The sequence below is a fragment of the Aquarana catesbeiana genome, linkage group LG04, assembly GCF_042186555.1.
Source record: "Aquarana catesbeiana isolate 2022-GZ linkage group LG04, ASM4218655v1, whole genome shotgun sequence".
In the NCBI taxonomy this organism is placed as follows: Eukaryota; Metazoa; Chordata; class Amphibia; order Anura; family Ranidae; genus Aquarana; species Aquarana catesbeiana.
The window spans coordinates 310,175,244-310,192,884 of NC_133327.1; the positions used below are offsets into that span (position 1 = coordinate 310,175,244).

The 17,641-nt window shown below is 45.2% G+C and overlaps 1 protein-coding gene across 2 annotated transcripts in view; it reads right to left on the reverse strand.

The window, feature by feature from the left end:
* Nucleotides 1–1,899: 1,899 nt before the first annotated feature.
* LOC141140038 (cyclic GMP-AMP synthase-like) overlaps nucleotides 1,900–17,641 on the reverse strand; it is a 37,026-nt gene continuing 21,284 nt past the window's right edge. For both annotated transcript variants that reach the window (XM_073626800.1, XM_073626799.1), the window contains 2 exons: nucleotides 12,819–12,918; nucleotides 1,900–9,245 (listed from right to left, as the gene is read on the reverse strand). In XM_073626800.1, the coding sequence (XP_073482901.1) occupies nucleotides 8,897–9,245; nucleotides 12,819–12,918 (449 nt within the window). In that variant the 3' untranslated portion in view covers nucleotides 1,900–8,896. The remainder of the gene's footprint in view (nucleotides 9,246–12,818; nucleotides 12,919–17,641) is intronic.

The following is a 17,641-nucleotide window of genomic DNA, read 5'->3' on the forward strand; positions in this document are numbered from 1 at the left end:
GAAAAATGCGGATACGGATAGATTTATCATAACATATTCTGACCAACATAGACGGATTAGGGAAATTATGAACAAACACTGGCACCTACTCACCAGTGACCCGACCCTATGTAAACACATCAAAGAATATTCAGGGATTACCGGATCTATTAGGGATCGTCTGGGTAAAAGCCACTACACTAGATTTAAAGACCAACAAGGGGATAGCTTGTGACATATAGATGCAGTGCGTGCGACTATTGTGAGCTGTTGTTGGAAGGCTCTTCCTTTCAGCTTCCCAATGGACGTATTCATTCACTGAAACATAATGTCACTTGTCTTACTAAAGGAATCATCTATATCATCCTATGCCAATGTGGTGCCTTCTACGTTGGCAAAACCATAAGGCCGTTTTGATAGCGTATGAAGGACCACATGTACTATGCTACAGTTGGGAATTTGAACACTCCCAATGGACATCGTAAAGCATTTAAGCATAACTACAATCCCCATGTCTTCAAATTTGCAGCGCTGGATAAAGTCCTGGAGGACCCCCGAGGGTTCTATGCAGAGAGGCAAAATGGATATTTGATCTGAAAGCTATGGTGCCACCTGGCTTGAACGATGTATTAAGTTTCAGATCTTTTTTAAAAAGCTTGTATCTGCAGTTATGCATTTCCTTATTATTATAATTTTTGTGTGTGTATTTTTTCTTTCTGTTATTTCTTTTTTGTCTCCCTCCCTCTATTGCTTTGTTAAGGTCCTATCTATAGAAGATCGAATTATATCTATAAATCTCTACTGGTACTGACAACCTTACATGTGTAGTGAGGTTAAATAATGTCCTATGATATCACATTGGCTTGCATTCGTATCTGCCTGCTCTGGTTAATGTGTCCCTGCCTGTATTTAAATCTACTTCGGACATACAACTTGATATTATATTTAGAATTTTGCTCTCTATATAGCAGGATTAGACAATTGGGCTTTCTTCGGGATGCTATCCTCTCTCTTGGTTTGGCTGTCGAGGGTGTCATATCATTCAATGATTCCTCAGATGGATCTGCATGTCATATGCAATGGATGTGTTTTCTCTCTGTACTTGTCTTCCATTTTCTTCTATGACATTGTTCCCTGTGGATGTGGGGTGGCTGTGGGCCTCATGGGAGCGTGTCCCTCTGTTGGGGCTGTGTACCTGTGTGTGGATCGCGCCCGCGCCGCTTGTGTTGTCGTGATCTGCCTTGGGATGCCGGCGGGCACGGTCTTTGGTGCGGCACCGCGTTAGCTGAAGGGGCAGGTGCTTATGGTCATCTGTATATCAGATGGCCGGCCATGCCCCACTACGACGCTGTACACGTCATCTGACCGCGTCATGGCGTCACTGCCCGCGTCAGCCCTGAGCGGCGGCGTGCATTGGCGCCAATTAGGGCGCAACAAGTGGGGGTAGATATAGGCCTATATATAGGCCGTGAACCCAACCCCTAACTGATGACATCTCTGGGGGAAGATATACAGGAACATTTACAGGTATGGCGAATTGTTAATTATACCAAGCTTGCTCCAGGCTACACTGGCTTTATTGGAATATGCTTTGAGGATCTGCTATACTCCTATGCTGTTGTTTGGCCTTAATTAGGTGCTGGCCCTGGATTAATGCTGTAGGAGCTGTGCAATAAATGACCTCCATGCAAATATAACGCTGTAAATAGGCTGTAATTATTGTCTGATGTGGATGTGACCATATATGTCAGTGCAGCTATTATATGACTCGTATCTGATGGCAAGTGTACTACACAAGACGTTGTTTGCCCTAGAGGCTGAAGTAAGTACTACAGCCCCATATTTCCTTATATGCGATACTGTCAGGGAATTTAGTAGACCAGACTGTGTGGACTGCACAGAAGGAACCAGAAACACAGGTAAGTGAAAAATAATGATGTTTATTAAATGGGTGACAAATAAATGAAATATAACAGTGCAAAACAACCATAGACCCACAAACAAATGGTATATACAAATGGATGGGAAATACCATAATCGTAACAAAAGCCAGGCCGAGTTCATACACAAGGAGGTCAGTCAGATGGGAAAGGACGGGGAACCAACAGGACAGAGAGAGGATGGATGGATAGGCTGCAGGGCAGGGATCAGGGAAATCAGGAAACCGGAGGGACAGGTCCAGGATGGGCTCAGGATAGGGATCGGATCAGGTCAGGACAGATGCAGGCTCAAGGTCAAGATAACAGGCAGCAAGATCAGGGCACAGGGAGAGAGACACCAAGGCAAGGATGTGAGGGCTTGCCAGGTATTTATCAGACTGCAGTGATTTGACCTCAGGTTACACCTGAGTGCAGAGGATGGTGTCTGCTCCACACTGCCAGAATACACCCGCTGGTGGACACCGGTACTACGGCCCAAGGATGCAACAGTGCCACCAGCAGGTGAGTCCTCTTATTACAGGTCTTAGGTGTTGGAAGACACCTGCTGGTGGACACTGGTACTGCGATCCAGGAGACCGATAGCGCCACCAACGGGTGAACCTTTTCATGACAGTACCCCCCTCAAAGGAACGGCCTCTGGATGTTCCAACTAGATGAAATTGTCCAAAGTTCATGGCCTCAAACCGAGCAACAGATGAGGGCACGTCAGGCTGGGCATTGGGTACTTCAGGCTGGGCATCAGGCACCTTAGACTGGGCAGCGGATACATCAAACCGGACAGCGGGCACATCAGAGAAGACAGCGGGCACTTCAGAGAAGACAGTGGGCACATCAGAGAAGACAGTGGGCACATCAGAGAAGACAGCGGGCACATCAGAGAAGACAGCGGGCACATCCGTGCAGACAGTGGGCACATCCCAGCAGACAGCGGGCTCCGGGTCGTCGAGCTGGGTAGCAAGCTCTGGGTCGTCAGGCCAAACAGCGAGCACCGTAAGGGCAGGCTGGATCACAGGCACCAGCTCAACAAACTGGGTAGCGGGCCCCGGCCCAGTGGGCTGGGTAACGGGCCCCGGTTCAGCAAGCTGGACACCGGGCACTGGTCCGGCAAGCCGAATAACGGGCACTGGCTTAACGGACTCCGGTTTAGCAGACTGGGTAACGGGCACCGGTTTAGCACACTGGGTAACGGGCACCGGTTCAGCAGACTGGGTAACGGGCACCGGTTCAGCAGACTGGGTAACGGGCACCAAAACTTCAGGCTGACACACGGGCACGAAACTTCAGGCTGACACACCAATATCAAGACATCTGGCTGGAAGGCAGGCAACGAGACACCAGGCTGGAAGGCAGGTAACAAGACATCCGACTGAGAAGCGGGCACATCAGACGGGGAAGTGGAGACATCAAGCTGGAAGGCAGGCACCAAGACATCAGGCTGGAAGGTGGGCACATCAGACTGGAAAGCGGGCACATCAGACTGGAAGGCGGGCACATCAGACTGGGAAGTGGGCACATCAGACTGGGAAGAGGAGACATCAGGCTGGAAGGCAGGCACCGAGACATCCGGCTGGAAGGCAGGCACCGAGACATCAGGCTGGAAGGCAAGCATCGAGACATCAGGCTGGAAGGCGGGCACATCAGACTGGAAAGCGGGCACAGACTGGAAAGCGGGCACATCAGACTGGAAGGCAGGCATCGAGACATCAGGCTGGAAGGTGTGCACATCAGACTGGAAAGTGGGCACAGACTGGGAAGCGGGCACATCAGACTGGAAAGTGGAGACATCAAGCTGGAAGGCAGGCACCGAGACATCCGGCTGGAAGGCAGGCACGGAGACATCAGGCTGGAAGGCAAGCATCGAGACATCAGGCTGGAAGGCAAGCATCGAGACATCAGGCTGGAAGGCGGGCACATTAGACTGGAAGGTAGATACATCAGGCTGGAAGGCAGGCACCGAGACGTCGAGCTGGAAGGCAGGCATTAAGACATCAGACTGGAAAGCGGACACATCTGACTGGAAGGTAGGCACATCAGGCTGGAAGGCAGGCACATTAGGCTTGAAGGCAGGCACATCAGGTTTGAAGGCAGGCATCGAGACTTTGTGCTGGAAGGCAGGCATCAAGACATCAGACTGGAAAGTGGGCACATCAGGCTGGAAGGCAGGCACATCAGGCTGGAAGGCAGGCACCGAGACTTTGGGCTGGAAGGCAGGCATCAAGACATCAGACTGGGAAGCTGGCACATCAGACTGGGAAACGGACACATCAGACTGGAAGGTAGGCACATCAGGCTGGAAGGCAGGCACATCAGGCTGGAAGGCAGGCACTGAGACTTTGGGCTGGAAGGCAGACATCAAGACATCAGACTGTGAAGCGGGCACATCAGACTGGAAGGTAGACACATCAGACTGGAAGGTAGGCACATAAGACTGGAAGGCAGGCACATCAGGCTGAAAAGTGGGCACATCTGGCTGGAAAGCGGGCACATCAGGCTGGAAAGTGGGCACCAAGGCATCAGGCTGGAAGGCAGGCATCGAGACATCAAGCTGGAAAGCAGGCACATCAGACTGGAAGGTAGGTACATCAGGCTGGAAGGCAGGGACCGAGACATCAGGCTGGAAGGCAGGCACATCAGGCTGGAAGGCAGGCACCAAGACTTTGGGCTAGAAGGCAGGCATTAAGACATCAGATTGGAAAGCGGGCACATCAGACTGGAAGGTAGGTACATCAGGCTGGAAGGCAGGCGCATCAGGCTGGATAGCAGGCACAGGGTTGGCAGGTTTAGGTGGGTCATCAAGTTCAACTGGCATGAACGCAGGCTGGAACAGGTTGGTTGGTGTGGAGGCAGGTTGGGTTACTGGCGAGATGGTGTGGGTCGGGAAGAACTTTCGTTTCTTTTTTGGTTTAGCCATTGCTGCTTTGTACGTAGGTGCAGGGTCGTAAGAAAAGTATGTAGCTGGGCAAAAGGAAGACAAAGGAACAGTGGCTGGAGGGGGGTTCTGTGGGGTTGTTACAGGTGGAGGAGAAGAGACAGGTGGATTAAAGGCAGGATAGGTGCAGCACTTGGAGACTGGGTAGTAGTATTTGGTAGGGAGCTGAGTAAACTGGGCTGTAGCTGAGGTTGCCATAGGTGACGGGAGATAGATTTTTGGGAAGGCAGGTGTTTGATGGCAGGGCTGGAATGTTGAGGCTTAGCTAAGTGCAGGAGATCTGACCATATCTGTAGCACAGGTTGAACAAACGCTGATTCACACCCGGCCTGACTAACCAGGGATTGCACTGAATGGATGCAATCAGACAACACCTGCTGTGAACAAGCGGAATAATGTTCCATAAAAAAGGCTGGATCATCTTCTAATAACCATACCAGGCATTCAACTTGGCCATAATTGAAGGGGGGAGAAAAATCATCGCTCCCTTCGGGAATGCATGACAGGGCTGATTTTGCACATAACTGGATTAGGGGCTGAACATCTTCAAATGACATATACCCCTGATCCACTAGGGAATGAGCTGATCGGATAGTTCCCATCAGCTGGTCATTAGTCCACCCTTTCAAAATCTGGCGACAATATTCACCATCATCTTCTGCCAACACAGGTAAGTGAAAAATAATGGTGTTTATTAAATGGGTGACAAATAAATGAAATATAACAGTGCAAAACAACCATAGACCCACAAACAAATGATATATACAAATGGATGGGAAATACCGTAATCGTAACAAAAGCCAGGCCAAGGTCATACACAAGGAGGTCAGTCAGATGGGAAAGGACGGGGAGCCAACAGGACAGGGAGAGGATGGATGGATAGGCTGCAGGGCAGGGATCAGGGAAATCAGGAAACCGGAGGGACAGGTTGGGCTCAGGATAGGGATCGGATCAGGTCAGGACAGATGCAGGCTCAAGGTCAAGATAACAGGCAGCAAGATCAGGGCACAGGGAGAGAGACACCAAGGCAAGGATGTGAGGGCTTGCCGGGTATTTTTCAGACTGCAGTGATTTGACCTCACGTTACACCTGAGCGCAGAGGGTGCTGTCTGCTCCACACTGCCGGAATACACCCGCTGGTGGACACCGGTACTACGGCCCAAGGATGCAACAGTGCCACCAGCAGGTGAGTCCTCTTATTACAGGTCTTAGGTGTTGGAAGACACCTGCCGGTGGACACTGGTACTGCGATCCAGGAGACCGATAGCGCCACCAACGGGTAAACCTTTTCATGACAGATACACATCAAGATGGTAGTTGATACATACGCCTATTGGAGGTGATTGACATGTAACACTTCCTCCTTTTTGTCCTCTTTTCTTTTCCCCATACTCCATAGTTATTTGGTTGTATATTTCAAGTCTGGACCCTGGCCTTGGTTATTCCAGTGCTGCGGCGCCCATCCAGGGAGAGTCCTGTGCAGGCAGTGACGCATGTTCAGATCAGATGAATATGAATGCATAACTAATTTTAACGTAATTTTGGTACTTTTTCTTTAATGTACTACTGTATACATTTATTTATATGCAACTCTTTATACATATATATTAATATGTTGTGAAATGATCGGTTCTTCTATCCTATGTGGTGAGATCTGTTCCCATACCCCCAATGTGTGTCCTGAAGAAGCGATCAAGCAAAACGCGTAGACGCACAGGGGTTCACGCATGTTCTGATGTCATACTGTTGAACATAATTTTCCCATTTGGGTATATGTAATGTCCTCCCTTTTCTGTCCACTGCCTGGCTGTTAGTGGACAACACCTTTTTACACAATTTTTATACTGTATATGTCTATATGTTTAATAAAAGTAAACTTTTAAAATTATATAATTGTTCCAATCTGCTTCCAAAGTCCGACCTGGAAAGGATTCTTTACTACACAATCTGTGAATATTTTTTATTTCTAAATACAAATGGACAAAATGCAGATTTAATTCCATCTTGGTATTGATTTACCTACTATATATTTCAACAGTTTAGTAACATAATAAAAATTGATAATATTTGTAACCTATGAAGTTATAAGCATTCCTATAATTTAGTGCAGGGGAAAAGTATACCTTTTTGTCATTTGTTTCAATGTGAAATAATATATATAGTTACATAGTAGGTGAGGTTGAAAAAAGACACAAGTCCATCAAGTCCAACCTATGTGTGTGATTATGTGTCAGTATTACATTACATATCCCTGTATATTGCGGTCATTCAGGTGATTATCTAATAGTTTCTTGAAGCTATCAATGCTCCCCGCTGAGACCACCGCCTGTGGAAGGGAATTCCACATCCTTGCCGCTCTTACAGTAAAGAACCCTCTACGTAGTTTAAGGTTAAACCTCTTTTCCTCTAATTGCAATGAGTGGCCACGAGTCTTATTAAACTCTCTTCTGCGAAAAAGTTTTATCCCTATTGTGGGGTCACCAGTACAGTATTTGTAAATTGAAATCATATCCCCTCTCAAGCGTCTCTTCTCCAGAGAGAATAAGTTCAGTGCTCGCAACCTTTCCTCATAACTAAGATCCTCCAGACCCTTTATTAGCTTTGTTGCCCTATCTCCTGCAGTAGGATAGAGAACATGCAAAGTAACTGAAATGTATGGCAAGTTTCCACAAAAAAAACATCCCTTGACCTCCCAGACCATGATTGATTGGATAAAATCTAAACCGAAAGCTTAGTATACACCATCAAGGTGTTTTTTTTTTCATTCATTGAATGGAAAATAAAAAACCTGACAGCTGTGTTTGGAGCCGCTGTACTAACGATCTGACATTAGTACAGTGATCTTTCCCGCTGAGCTATTGTGTTCTGACAGTGGGGCCCTCTCTCAGCCAATCTGGAGCTAGTCGGCTGCTGGTTTTCTGGCATGCTCATCCAACAGAAGCCGTCTTCTGTCGGACCGGCTGCAATACACACAGGCTGAATGCCACACATTCGGCCTGTGTGTACTAGGCTTTAGGGTCCATGCACACTGCCTTAAAAATTGCTGCTTCTACAGGAGTTCTGCCTGTAGAAGCAGCTTAATGTTATCCTATGTGTCCATGCATATTAGGCCGATTAGAGGCATATTTTAAACTCAGCGATTAGCAGCAGGAAAAAAAAACTCCTATATGAGCCTTTTTTCTGCCAAAGGAACTGGTGTTTTTTTAAACCCAGAGTGCAGGGAGCCTTAGGCTGAGAAGCTATGTATGCATACCGCTGCACACTGTTTATTTGAAGTTCTGTAGGCCCTGGGTGTGTCCAAGGAGGAATTTTAATTCCCAGTGGCTGCAAACCAAGGAGTAGTTTTCTTTCCTGCAAGCATGGGTTGCAGGAAAAAAAATTGCTTGTTTCCCCCATTAACACTGACCGTTGTGTTCTTCATTGTGTACTCCCAGTGGAGGAACACAGTGATTACTGCTAGCGGCTATAAAAGCTGCTAGCAATAATCACATGTAAAATCCGACAGTCTGGTTGTGTACCCAAGTTTATCGATCAATTGGGTACATTCAGCAACACACATGCTTCAAATCTCAGCCAGTCACTGCTGAACTGAGATTCAAACCAGCTATGGCCAGCTTTAATCATATCCCTGAGCTCCTTCAGCATCCAGTGACAGCTTGGGAGAACCTGTGGACTGCTATAGAAATGAAAGGCAAAACATTTTTGAATGGATATAAAAAAAACATTATAAATACATCCCGCCCCCATGTTTTTTAAGTGATCACATTCCTCCTCTTCTCAGCTACACAAGGGGGAGGGAGAATGGCAGCACACTGAGCTTCCCAGTGAATGGCTGTGCGGGGGGGGGGTGCACGTGTCAGGACAAGTCTGATTATTGGAGGAGAGCACAGCTAGAGAACTGACCACAGTGTCTTCTGCTGTTTAGTCTGGTCAGTTTATAATAGAAAAGCAGTGGGACATCAGGACTTTCACACAAAGGAAGCAATACAAAGCGAACAGGATACTTTCTCATACAGCAGGCACATATCGGGAATATGAAATGTTGGGTTTACTTAATCTTTAAAAATATTGGGTAGTTTTTAACCTTTTCCATTTCTAACTCATCAAGAAGGTAGTTGCAGCTTGCTTTATCAACTTCATCTGGACTAAAAAGGTTTTGGGAAGGTATGAAAAAGTTCGGAAGAGAATAGGTTTTCAGGCATTTTTGAAAGAATTCAACATATCTATTGAAGCAGATATGCAGGTCTTCCTGCTTCCAATCGTCATCTTTTGGGTACTGAACGCATGTATGCAGTAGAGCAGTCTTTGCGTGGTATGAGTAAAAATGATTCATTCTCCGATTTCCACTCTCCTTGAGTTGTTTCAGTATATACTTCATCAGTTTAAGACACTGTTTCCTGAAAGATATTTGTACAGTGAGAACATGCAAAAAACAAATTTGGGCTGTAAGGAAAAAAATAAGTGAAAACAGCCTCATATTCCTTCTCGTCTGTTGAGGGACCTAGGTGGTCCTTAAAGTGTTTATAAAGGCAGTTGTTTTGTTTTTTTTACCTTACTGCATTGTATGCAGTAAGGTAAACAAAAAAAAAACTAATGCAGCTTTCCCAAATATATACCTAAGCCAATGTCGATCTAGTGATGTGCACGAGAGCTGAGGCCCTCCCAGGTCTTTCACTCCTGATTTGCTCAGATAAAGCAGCAGGAGCCATTGGCTCCCACTGCTGTCAGTCAGAGCCAGTGACCAGGGCTGAGCTCTGTGTCTTATGTCTGAGTGTGGCTTGGGATCAACCACGGATGAGTACCCCCATAGCAAACGACTGCTGTGCCCTACACAGATGATCACAGAACGCGATAAAAGGCCAGTTACAGCGGTCCTTTTCCATGTGAACGGCTGTGTCCAATCAAAGCTGGTCACATGTAAACAGACTTGCCGGTTATTGGCAGTCCTTTCCTCACGTGCTGTCTCTGTGTGAAAAAAGGAGAGCCGATATTGGCAAGGCTGACAGGGCACAGTGAGTACATTCTTTACACTGATAATCAGAGCAGCCCCATCAGTGCAGCCTCATCAGCGCACATCAGTGATGAAAAATGATTTATTTGCAAAATTTTATAATAGAAACTAAAAGACTTTTTTTTTTTCAAAATGTTTGGTTTGTTTAGCAAAAAATAACCCAGTGGTGATTAAATACCACCAAAAGAAAGCTCTACCTCAAAAAAAAATGATAAAAATTTTATTTGGATACTGTGTTACATAACCGCAAAATTGTCATTCAAAGTGTGACAGTGCTGAAAGCTAAAAATTGGCCTGGCCAAAAAGGGTCAAAGTTTCCGGTATTAAAGTGGTTAAAGACTAACCTATTATTTTAATAGCACTTTTTTTTCGTCACCCTAGTCTCCCTACCCCATTGCTGGAGGCTTACCGTCAAACTTGCAGCCATGCACTGCCCTCATTTTCAGCCTAGTTTTTGGCATGTATATCTAGACTCCCGTAGACTGGATGTTACAGAGCTAGCCTGGAAGTGACCTTCAGCTCTTGGGTTCCAAGCTTTTAAAGTCCAGAGCTGCTGGCATTGCCTCTGCGCTTCACTGTCTCTAAAGACTCGGTGAGTAGACTGGTTGACTCAGGCCAAGCAATGAGTGCTCCCTCGTTATTGGTTGCTGTGCATCGTTATTCTCTTCCTACTGGCTTTTGCTGTGGAAGAGGTTAAAGCTGTGGGAATGAGCAATGATGTCACCCACGGGGTAGAGTGCACACACCACGCTTTCTCTCTGGGGGGAATATCTCCCTACTGCTTGTAAATAGCACATGGATCTTTGGTCCATTTCTGCTGCCTGCCTATAATGACTTTGGTCACTTTTGGCCATCTGGCCACTGACCCTCACCTGCTACCAGCTGGCTAGATTTTTTGAGTACTTGAGGCCTTGCCTCTTGGTTTGAGCCAAGCTAACCATGCTGCGTGTCCAATTCTAGACATTTGGGGAGGGGGGGAAGGGGTCATGGGCAGTTTCCTGCTTTTAATCTAGGCATTAACCCTTCAGTGCAGAGGTTATGTAACTCTCTGCTTCTGCATGCGAGTCTTGAGGCTGATGGTAGCCTTCTTCGAGGCAGTTCCCTTTGCCCAATATTTCTGCCCAATATACTCTAGGCCCATGCAACACAAAGATTTGTCATTATGAGAGAAATTTGTCCTGTCTCTGGACAGATTTGGTTGACAGCAAAGACTGGGCTACTCCTGGCCTGATGTCTCAGGAAAATGGTTCTGGTGTTGAATCTTCTCTTCATACCTTTTGGAAGATTCTCAAGACAGAAGCCAGCCTGTTTGACTGGGGAGGCGGAGTTCTAGGCACACTGTCAGTACAGAGTATTTGTAGCATTGGACCCACCTATTAGAGAGCCCTCTGATCCAGATTGACCAGCGTCTGCCACTCGCCAGTCACGCCACTCACCTTTATATTCCATTTCATAGACTGTTGGCCCCTAACTCTTTTTGATTAAGGCTTTGTACAGTAGGTCTCCCAATCTGTTTCCCAGTGGTATCCGATTCTGGTTCTCTCTGCACTTCAGAAACTACCCTTGAACTCTTTGGACATCTACTGCTGTCTTATTCTCTCACACACAAGGTAGATTTCCTTGTAGCCATCACCTCTGCAACTTTTATCTGACCTGGAAACTTTACAGAAAACACTTTTTGATCTTGATCTGTGAGCATCTCATGGGTTTTTGGAATTGGGCAACTGGTTTTCAGATATATGTAAGGCTGCCATCTGGCCTTATGGTCACACATTCTCCAAGTTCTATCAGGTGGATGTTTTTACCTCATCTGATGCCAGCTTCAAACTTAAGGTTTTTCAGGCAGCTCTTGCATGCCCGGAGACCCAAAGAAATCTGCTTTGTTCGGGGCTCAGGTCCAGTAACCCGGAAGCAATGTCATGCCTAAAGGCGTGTTTTAAAAAAATTACAGTATTCAAAACAGCCAAACTTTGCGTTTTGAATGCTTTAAAAGGCAGAGGAGGGATTTGGGTGATCCCTCCATAAAGAATACCTGTCACTGCCTATTACTGTCACAAGGGATATTTACATTTGTTATGGCGGCAATAAAAGTGATTAAAAAAAATGTAAAAGGACAGTGTAAAAATAAAAACTTTAAATCTACAGAATATAGAAAGCGATATTGGTCAATCTCTAACAGGTACCCAGCCCACTGTGTTGTGATCATAGTTTCCATATTGTTTTGCTACTAATGTGAGGCATACTGGTGGTAGAAGGGATTATCCTGGGCTGACTTACAGGTTTTATATTTGCCAGTGTCTAATCCGTCTGTATGTGGCAGTTATAATAGCAAGACCTAAATGTATTTCCATTTTTGAGAAAACCACACTGTTTGTGTATAGTCTAGTGGTAAACAAGCACATCTACATTTCAGAGATTGTCCCATGGACAGTTCAAGCTTCCCCCATTAACCTGTTATGCAGTGAAGTCACCTCTGCACCACGTCCAATCAAATAACACTTTGCCAAGCAGGCAACCTCTTGTGTTCACAATGCAGCAGAGCATTTGCTCACCACCATACCTGAAAGCTAGTGGAGATCAATGTAATGTGATCCCTTAGGTATAGTATATACATAGTTACATTGGTCCAAGTTGGACCAATGTAACTATGTAAATCTATTTATACCTGGAATTCTTTAAGTACTTTACTTTTATTTAGCTATTTATATATATCTAGAAAGTGACAGAGTGTATTCTTAAAAAATGCCATATACACTTCTAGGACATTACAGATATGAATGTGTTGAGAGTCAGAATTTCCGCCCACAGATGTCAAAGTGAGATCGAGGTCACAAATAGCAGTGAAGATCTAGGAGATTATCAAATTCTGCTGCACCTTACTCAGAGCTACAAATATAAGCTGGTGTTCCACTGTAATGTTTGTTGTGAATATGTCTGTAGCATTATTTCCACCACTAACCTGCAGCACATGGATCCTTGACGCTCACAGCAGGTTTTTGCACTTCCGTGATGGCTTATTATTTTTTTTTCAATATTTGAAAAGGAAATACGCCATGTATCTGGGAAAAAAAGGGAACAGTTATCTACATGAACTGCAAGAAATTATGCTAGAACTGAGTGAAATGGGGGGTTTCCATCATACTAATTGACAAAGAAATTCACTGTATCGTTCATTCAAGCACAAGACCATCCATTTTGTATAATGGTTTTGCAGTGTCTATTTTCTATATAAAATAAATTTTATGCTCATTCTCGCTCACCCCCTCCCATTTCAAGTTTTTAGTTTTGCAACTTAAGATAACTGCTGACGTATGAAATATGACTATTTGCTGGTTTTTAAATACATCGCACACCATCCTTTTCTTGGGTATAAAATGAGATCTAAAATACTTTAGAACAGATGCTTTGATTTAATTTGGTGTCCAGTCTCCTCCTGTTGTATCTGTTCTTTGCATTTGCATATACTTATTTCAGTGTCTCAAGAAAAGTCATAACCGTTTTGGTGAGTCAGGAGCAAGGAATCAACAGAGTTTCCAGAAGATACTGCGCCTCAATTGAAACCATTGGGAACACAGACTCTCAGAGGCGTAACTAGAACCTTTAGGGCCCCGGTGCAAGAAACCATGATGGGCCCCCCTTCCATCCGAGCCCCGGGCTTCCAATTTTGGGAGAGTGTCCATGGACATCCTCCCAAAACCGTGCTTCCTGCATGACCCCTGGGACATACATCCAGCGCAATCACATGGGCCCTTTACCATGTGATCAGCTGATCACATGTAAACAGACTTGCCGGTTATCCACAGCCCTTTCCTTACACGCTGTGTCTGTGTGAGGAAAGGACTGCCGTTAACTGTCAAGAATGTCAGTAAATTGTTTACACTGATAATCAGTGCCCCAATCATCAGTGCCATCTATCAGTGCCCATCAGTGCTGCCTATCAGTGCCCATCACTTCCACCTACAAGTGTTACCTATCAGTGTTCATTAATGCCGCCTATTAGTGCCCATCAATTCTGCCTATCAGTACCACCTATCAGTGCTCATTAATGCCGCCTAACAGCGTCCATCAGTGCCACCTATCAGTACTCTTCAATTCTGCCCATCAATACTGCCTGAGTTCTGCCTATCAGTATTCGTAAGTGCCCATCAGTACCACCTATCAGTGCCCATCAATGCCACCTATCAGTGCACATTAGTGCCTCCTATCAGTGCTGCCTATCAGTGCTCATCAATGTGGCCTATCAGTGCTCATCAGTGCCTCCTATCAGTGCCTCCTATCAGTGCCCATAAATGCCTCCTATCAGTGCCCATCAGTGCCCATCAGTGCCTTTTAACAGTGCCTTCTATCAGTGCTCATCAGTGCCGTCTATCAGTGCTCATCAGCGCCTTCTATTAGTGCTCATCAGTGCCTTCTATTAGTGCTCATCAGTGAATGCTATTAGATTCCATCAGTACCGGACAGCACGGCTCTAAGCGGAGATCGTGTGTCATAGAACAATAGCACAGAGACACCGGCGGCATTAATGTTCTACTTGTCCGTCCGTCCTCTCTGGCACAGATGAGAGAGGACACACAGCTGATCTCACGGCTCCCCCTTCTCCCCCCTCCCTCCTCCTGTGTGCTCCGCGGGAAATGGGAGCTCCTTAGCTTCACACGACTGCCTGCAGAGCACACAGGAGAAGGGAGGGGTGAGAAGGGGGAGCCGTGAGATCAGCTGTGTCCTCTCTCATCTGTGCCAGAGAGGACCTACAAATAGAACATTAATGCCGCCGGTGTCTCTGTGCTATTGTTCTATGACACACGATCTCTGCTCAGAGCGTGTGTGAAGAGCAACCCCGCTGCCCCCCCCACAGTGGCGGAATGCCGGGCCCTGTCGCAACTGCGACTGTTGCAACCCCGGTAATTCCGCCACTGCAGACTCTTATATGCTGACTAGGTAAGTTGCCTTTAAGCTTATATTTTTGCCTTTTCTTTGTGTCTTGTTAGTTCTCAAGGAAAGCAGATCTGCTTTCTGGTTGGATAAACTTGTGTGTGTGAATGTGTTTGTGTCCCCCTTTTCAAGCTGGACCAAGAATGGACAAGGATAAACCTCTGTAGCTTCCTACGCTGACCCCTCAGCTGCCTTGGTCAGAGACGCATGGTATGGTTAGAATAAAACACAGATAAGAGATGAGGAGGGTCTCTGCCGTGTTTTATCTGTTGTTGTAAACCCCTTCTATCCACATACTGTAAGTAAGTGGAGACTATGCTTGTAAATCTGCAGATTGCTGTACTTTTTGTTTTAGAAGCAAGAGGGGTATAGGCACAAGTAAAGAAGAGAAAAGACTAGCCAGTCATTATGGGTATTGAATTAAGTAAGGGAATGAAGGGTCAGGGAACCGAAGGTACAGTTCTGCATCAGTGGTTCTCAACTCCTGTCCTCAGGACCCACTAACAGGCCAGGTTTGCAAGATAACTGAAATACATCACAGGTGATATAATTTGCTGCTCAGTGATTGCAGTATTCTAGTCTGCATCTCCCCAAGGTAATACTTAAAATCTGGCCTGTTAGTGGGCCCTGAGGACAGGAGTTGCGAACCACTGCCTTAGATTATTGAGTAGAATAAACAAAAAGGGTCAAACTTTAAAACTTGAAGGCACTTTTGATTTAAACACATTGGCAAACCTTTCTGCACGATTATGGCCCCCCACTGTGCACTGAAGAACATGAAGAATAGCTTGCAGGGGGGGGGAGAGAAACTAAATTCGCAAACAAAACTGGCCTGATGGAAGTGTTTAATAAAAGTACTGGCCAAATTGTATTATGTCTGGCCAGAAGATACTTAACCACTTCAATACTGCGCATTTTCACCCCCTTCCTGCCCAGGCCACTTTTCAGTTTTCAGCGCTGTTGCATTTTGAATGATGATTGCGCGGTCATGCAGCACTGTACACAAATGAAATTTTTATCATTTTTTCCCCACAAAAAGAGCTTTCTTTTGGTGGTATTTGATTACCACTGCGGTTTCTATTTCTTGCGCTATAAACAAAAGAAGAGTGACAAGTTTGAAAAAAACACAATATTTTTTACTTTTTGCTATATTTTATAGCACTGATTGCTGTAAAAAATGACAATGGTCCCAAAAAATGTGTCAAAATTGTCCGATGTGTCCGCCATAATGTCGCAGTCACGGTAAAAAGATCGCCGCCATTATTAGTAAAAAAAAAAAATTACTAATAAAATGCCATAAAACTATCCCCTATTTTGTAGACGCGATAACTTTTGCGCAAACCAATCAATAAACGCTTATTGCGATCTTTTTTAACAAAAACATGTAGAAGAATACGTATCAGTCTAAACTGAGGAAAAAAAGTTTTTTTTATATATTTTTGGGGGATATTTATTATAGCAAAAAGTAAAAAATAATGCGTTTTTTTCAAAATTGACGCTATTTTTTTGTTTATAGCGCAAAAAATAAAAACCGCAGAGGTGATCAAATACCACCAAAAGAAAGTTCTATTTGTGGGAAAAAAAGGACGTCAATTTTGTTTGGGAGCCACGTCGCATGACGGAGCAATTGTCAGTTAAAGCGACACAGTGCCAAATTGCAAAAAGTGCTCTGGTCTGTGGCCAGCGAAATGGTCCTGGGCTTAAGTGGTTAAAAAAACAAATTTTTTCCTCAGTTTAGGCTGATATGTATTCTTCTACATATTTTTGGTAAAAAAAATTTGCAATAAGCGTATATTGATTGGTTTGCGCAAAAGTTATAGCGTCTACAAAATAGGGGATAGATTTATAGCATTTTAATTTATTTTTTTTAACTAGTAATGGCGGCGATCTGCGATTTTTATCGTGACTGTGACATTGCGGCGGACATATCGGACACTTTTGACACTATTTTGGGACCATTCACATTTCAACAGCGATCAGCGCTGGAAAAATGGACTGATTACTGTATAAATGTCCCTGGCAGGGAAGGGATTAACGCGTGCGCGCTCCCCAGGCGGCTGGGAAGCCGAGGACGTCATATGAAGCCCGCCCGGGATGGGAAATCCCTCCTGCGGACGTCATATGACTATAGGCCGGTATTGAAGTGGTTAAGACCCCTTTCACACTGAGGCACTTTTCAGGCATTTTAGCACTAAAAATAGCGCCTGAAAAGCACCTCTCAAGCTTCCCCAATGTGAAAGCCCGAGTGCTTTCACACTGGGGCGGTGCGCTTGCGAGATGGGAAAAAAAGCAATCAGCATCTTTGGGGCGGTGTGGGAGCGCTGTATACAGTGCTTTCACACCGCCCCTGCCCATTGAAATGAATGAAAGCAGTTCGGAAGCTCCACAACACGGGCGCTTTTAACCCTTTCTTCGGCCGCTAGCGGGGGTTAAAAGCGCCTTTACCGCCAACGGACCCCCCACCCCAGTGTGGAAGTACCCTTAGAGAAGGACCCCCCAACTTATGTGGCTGCCAGTTTGGCTTTAGGAGGCTCTACCACAACAACCAGATTATATGCAATGCACAAAAGATGAGTTGTACAGAAGTTTAGAAGCACATCAACTTACTAAGCATGATATTCAAGATGCTAGAAACAGACAATTGGCAGCAATCAAAATTTTGACCAAAGAAAGCGATATACAGTATCTCACAAAAGTGAGTATACCCCTCACATTTTTGTAAATATTTTATTATATCTTTTCATATGACAACACTGAAGAAATTACACTTTGCTACAATGTAAAGTAGTGAGTGTACAGCTTGTATAACAGTGTAAATTTTCTGTCCCCTCAAAGTAACTCAACACCCAGCCA